Source organism: Marmota marmota, unplaced genomic scaffold (assembly GCF_001458135.2).
Source record: "Marmota marmota marmota unplaced genomic scaffold, marMar, whole genome shotgun sequence".
NCBI classification, from domain to species: domain Eukaryota; kingdom Metazoa; phylum Chordata; class Mammalia; order Rodentia; family Sciuridae; genus Marmota; species Marmota marmota.
Window position 1 is genome coordinate 27,202,639 of NW_026000174.1, and position 5,868 is coordinate 27,208,506.

At 36.4% G+C, this 5,868-nt stretch overlaps 1 protein-coding gene across 1 annotated transcript; it reads right to left on the reverse strand.

The window, feature by feature from the left end:
- Positions 1–3,107: 3,107 nt before the first annotated feature.
- Positions 3,108–5,283, reverse strand: LOC125612028 (EEF1A lysine methyltransferase 2-like). Its single transcript, XM_048788201.1, has one exon. The coding sequence runs from the start codon at positions 5,281–5,283 to the stop codon at positions 4,954–4,956; it is 330 nt and encodes a 109-aa protein (XP_048644158.1). The 3' UTR covers positions 3,108–4,953.
- Positions 5,284–5,868: the final 585 nt, after the last annotated feature.

The following is a 5,868-nucleotide window of genomic DNA, read 5'->3' on the forward strand; positions in this document are numbered from 1 at the left end:
AGTGATATTGGCTCAATTATAATGCTATACTGTGTGCGTGTACAAATATGTAACAACAAATCCCATCATTATGTACAACTATAATGCACCAATAAAAATGTGCAAAGACAAATAAATTAAAAATTAAAATAAATTCAGCAAGCCACAAAAGAGTAATGAAACACTTGAATTTATTTATTTTTATTTTTATTTTTCAGTCCTGGGGATTAAACCTAGGGCCTCACTCACTGAGAAACACCCCTAGCCCTTTTTATTTTTTATTTTTTTTTTTTAATTTTGATCCTCTCAATAACTCAGGAGGCAGCAGCAGGAAAATTGCAAATTCAAGACCAGCCTCAATAACTTAGCAAGACCCTGCCTCAAAATAAAAAATGAAACCAGGCATGGTGGTGAACACCAGTGGCTCAGAAGGGTGAGGCAGGAGGATCGCGAGTTTAAAGCCAGCCTCAGCAAAATGAGGCTAAGCAACTCAGTGAGACCCTGTCTCTAAATAAAATACAAAATAAGGCTGGGGATGTGGCTCAGTGGTCAAGTGCCCCTGAGTTCAACCCCAGGTATCTAAAGAAAGAAAGAAAAGGAAGGAGGGAAGGGAAGGAAAGGAAAGGGAGGAAGGGAGGGAGGAAAGGAGGAAGGAAGGAAAGGACGGAAAGGAAAGGACTCGGGATGTGGTTCAGTGGTAGAGTATCCTTGGGTTCAATTCTCAGTACCAAAAATAAATAAAATAAAGGAAGTCAAACTTAGGAGACATAGTAATCAACAGAGTATGGTATTAGTACAAAGATTTGCATATAAATCAATGGACTATAATAATCCAGAAATAAAACAGTTGTTTGATTTTTGACAAAGGAGCAAGGAAAACTGATTGAGGGAAAAGACAGTCTCTTCAACAAATGATACTTGGAAAATTGAATACACACACACACATACATATATACACACAAATGAACTCAGACCCTTACCTACACCATGTACAAAAATTATTTCAACATGATTATAAATTTTAAGAGCTGGGTTGGGGCTGTAGCTCAGTAGTAGAGCGCTTGCCTTGCATGTGTGAGACCCTGGATTCTATCTCCAGCACCACATAAAAATAAACAAGTAAAGATATTGTGTCCATCTATAACTAAAAAAATATTTAAAAAAATAAAAATAAATTTTAAGAGCTAATACTATAAGATGTTTTTTTCTAGTACTGGGAATTGAACCCAGAGCTTAGTGCATGCTGGGCAAGCAGTCTGCCATGGAGCTACAAACATTTCCAGCTTTTTTATCTTTGAGACATGGTTTCATCAAATTGCCCAGGCTGACTTCTAACTTTTCATCCTCTTATCTCAGCCTCCCAAGTAGCTGAGATTACAGGCGTGCCCCACCACTCCTGGCACTAGAAGATTTCTAAAAGAAAACAGAACAACTTGAAAATTAAAACCTCAATGAAATGCCACAATATACTCACCAGAAGGGAAATAATAATAATAATAATTATTATTATTATTATTATTATTATTATTATTATTAAAACAGTATCACGTGTTGGTGAGGGTGTGGAGATATTGGAGCCCTCATGTATTGCTTGAGGGAGTATAAAATGGTATAACACTCTGGATAACAGTTTGTCAGTCTCCTGAAAAGCTGAGCATAAACTCAATGATACAATCCAGAAATTCATTTTCTATGAATCTACCCATCATATGTCCACACAAAGACATGTATTCAAAAGATTTTACTATTATTCACAATATTAAAAAAGGGAAACAATCTAAATGTTCACCAGCTGGGGAATGGATGAACACATTGTGATATATCCACATTATGGAATATCATTGCATAACTTACAAGGATAAACTACTAGTATATACTACAACATGGATGAATCTAACAACATGATACTGAGTAAAAGAAACCAGAAACAACAACAACAACAACAAAAACTACAGGTATCATTCTGTTTATGTGAAATATTTAGAAAAGGCACATTTATTTTTTATTTATTTATTTTTTTTACAAAAAAGACATCTCTTCATTTACTGAGGAATTTTCAATATTTTTATGTACAAGTATAATGCCCACATACTAATTCAACATTGTTGCTAATGCACATTTGCAGGATTTAATTTGTAAAAAAATGCATAAACAAATTAGAATTCTCAAAGTCTTTACAAAATTTATACCTCTGTTATTGAAAATGATGTGAAGACAAAATACAAAGCATAACCAATTATAAAAAAATGTTGACAAAAAAAGCAGGAAAATAATCTGAAAATTCAATATAAGAAAAATGTGTTATGGGAATAGAGTATGGGCAACTGAACAGATGTAGTCCATAAGTGCTGATCAACTCTCAAGATCATTAACTATATTTTTAAGTCTTGCACTGAGATAAATAGCTGTTTTTTCTTTTCTTAAGTATTGCTCTCGGTGGAGAATGCATGCATATTCCTTTTCTGTCATACTGCTCATTTTGAAATTCTTCTATGATTCAATATAGAGCAACATGATCATTCTCTATTAAAAATTTCCATTTTCTGCACCATGCTATGTTGTTTTGGTTACACAGAAAACTCTTCTACACTTATTCAATATACAGAGAACAAGTTCAGCAGAAACAACTGGAGTGTTTCTAAGTGTGTTCTACCATTGAGGTACATCCTCCAAACCTTTTTAAGTTCTATTTTGAGACAAGGTCTCACTAAGTTACGGGGGTTTGCCTCAAACTTGCGTCCTACCTCAGCTTCCCAAGCCACTGTGGGCCACTGCGGCTGGCCATCATTGCCTATCTTATCCTACCAAGCACATAATTATTTTCAAACCAGTCAGTGATATCACTGGCCTCCCTCCTCAAGCAAATATGGATTTAATTCATTAAAAGCTCCTTGAATCAGGAATGCCAATGCAGACAGATGACGCATTTTTAAACTTTTTATCCTTGCTGAATCACATCATGGATAATACATTCACCTGAAATTTCTGTCCCATGCACTGGGCTAAATGGAAAAAACAATCTTTGTTGGTAATACCTTGACATTCATTTTTAGAAGTCTTGATCACACGTAATTCCAAATCTGTCTTTATGGTATGACATAAGAAATTCACTTCTTCTGCAAAGTCCATCAAATCATCAAATAAGCCTTTTATAAATAATTCATATTTTCTAGTCACTAATACAGAAAGGAGCAAATAAGTCCTTGAAGTTTCAGATCCAACAAGGACATGAACTTTATTGTAGGTGATAAAAAATTTTTTTAAAGTGAGATAATTTTGAAAGTATTTTCCATTAACCAAAGTAAGGCATATACTCATTTGTCTATGTTAAATATAAGTCTATCTTCTTCAACAGTCAAACTTCTATGCAAGAAGAGTTCACCATTTAATGTGTTTTGTGACACTGGAGGAACCTTTGATTCAGAATGTCCCTGAGCTTGTCAAATCCTTTGTATTCTCTGACAAAGGGCATTTTTTGGGAAAATGAGCATGGTGCTGTATGGAGGGGCAAGAGCAGTGAAGAACTGATTTGACAGGGGAGATTTCTTGTATTTTTCACCTGCATTTTCACTCCTTCTGTTATAATTCAGACACTCACTGCATTTTTATGAACAATGGGGGTTTATTTTTTTTTGTTATTTTTGTTGTTGATGATCTTTGGTACCAGGGATTGAACCCAGGGGCACTTAACCACTGAGCCACATTCTCAGTCCTTTTTAATATCTTATTTAGAGTCAGGGTCTCACTGAGTTGCTTAGCACCTCGCTAAGTTGCTGAGGCTGGCTTTGAATTCACGATCCTCCTGCCTTAGGCTTCAGCTGCTGGGATTACAAGTGTACACCACCACACCTGGCTGGAAAGTAGTTTTTAATCTACAAACTTAAGTACATGTTGTCTATTTGAAAGTTCAGTTATTGCTTGGTCATTCAATTAAGTAATTTTCTGTTTTCACAGAACCAATTATAACTAGCTTTTAGCTTCTACTGTTAAGTAGACTAGTATACTTAAGTTATCACTGCCTTTTCATGAGGAAACAATTTCACAGATTTCTTCCATGTGTAATAAGGAATATTTAGCTTCCCCAATACCAAATCTCTAATTAGGGTGCTCTAGTGAGATAATAAGATATGTACATAAATATATAAGAAGGGATTAATTGGGAGAATTGGCCCACACAATTATGGTAGCTAAAAAGTCCCATGACAGGCTGTCTGCAAGCTGGAAAGTCAGTAGCATGGCTTAGTCCAAGCTCAAAGGTCTCAGAACCAGGGAAGCCAATGGTGTTAACTCTTACTCCAAGGCCAAAAGCCTGATGGCCCAGAAGCAACTGATGTTAAGTCCTGAGGTCCAAAAGTCAGAAGTTCTCATGTCTAAAACAGCAGAAAAAACTCTAGCTTTCAGTTTTCTGTTTCTTCTCTCAAGGCCTCCAGCCTACTGGATGGTGCGCACCCACATTGAGGGGCACCTTCCCCACCTACTCAGATTCAGCCAGACTCAGGTATTAACCTCCTCTGGAAAGCAATCTCACTTTCCAGAGGAGGTTATACACCAAAAATAATGCTTAGCCAAGTTTCTCAGTATTCATTTTACCTAGCACAATACAACTATCATGGATATAACTGAAAATATATTAATCCTTTCCTCAGAATTCAACTTCCTACCCACTTATATAGTCTTTTTTAAAAAAATAGAATTTGCCGTTTTTCAGGATTTTTGGCTTCCAGGATCTAAAAATTCAGAATTTAATCTTTCAGTATTGTAATTCTCAGGATTTTAAACTTTAGAGGTTTTGATCTTTGGGGATTTCAACATCCAGGATCATAGCATTTGGGATTCTGGGGCACTATTCATTTAGTGCTTTCTTACAATCCATGCAGTATCACTTTTGTATCATGTGACTTCTCAGAGAAGATGGTATGACTGCTTCATTACTTTATAGATGATTAATATCCTCAATTTTAAGACTTAATAATTTCATTTAAAACCGTGTTTAAACACATGAACACTAAAAGTACCAACAAGTTCAACCAGGAAAACACCATTTCCAGTTCCAATATCAAGCACTGAAGCATCCAGTGGAATCTTGTGTTTCTGCATCCACTTTATTAGTCGATTCATACTCTCTTCCCCAAACCAGATTTCTCCTGTATCTCCATATTCTTGAAAAGTTTGCAGTTCTCTCTCATAGACAGCATCCCAATGCTCTCGGGTCCCCAGTGCCGACGGGACGAAGCCATCCTTCGCGGAACTACCCTCTCGGGACCGCGCCGCTGCAGCGACGCCGCCGTCAGCCAAAAGGCACATTTAAAGAAGCAGAAAGCAGATTAAGTGGTTGTCTGGGTTGAGACAGGAGTGAAGATTAACTACTAAATGGGCATCAGGGAATTCTTTGGACTATGGAACTGTTCTAACACCAGATTGTGGTGAGAGTTGCACAGTTCTATTAATTTACCAAATCACTGAATTTATACGTTTATAATGGTTGGATTTTATGGTGTGTAAATTAGACTTCAATAAAACTGTTTAAAAGAAAGCACAGAAGAGTCAGACATCGTAGTGTATTTCTGTCTCAAAATTAAAAGGGCTGGGGGTGTAGCTTAGTGGTAGAGTGCTTGCCTAGCATGTGTGAGGCCCTAGGTTCAATCCCCAGTAATGCCAAAAAAAAAAAAAAAAAAGGAGGGAGAGGTAAAGACTTTCAGAGCCTTAAAAAAATGCTGAAAAAAAAAAAATAAATAAAGGTTAAAGATCTATTCCAGGAGGGGATAGGGATGTAGCTCAGTGGTAGAGCATGTGCTTAGCAAGAACAAGGCACTGGTATGGATTACCAATACCACATAAAAAAGAAAAAAAGGACACTAGGCAAAAGGGAAATTAGAAATCTAGATGTAC

What these genes read in the sequence shown, in the direction of transcription:
- LOC125612028 (XM_048788201.1), bottom strand. Translation starts at nt 5,283, where the DNA reads ATGTGCCTTTTGGCTGACGGCGGCGTCGCTGCAGCGGCGCGGTCCCGA.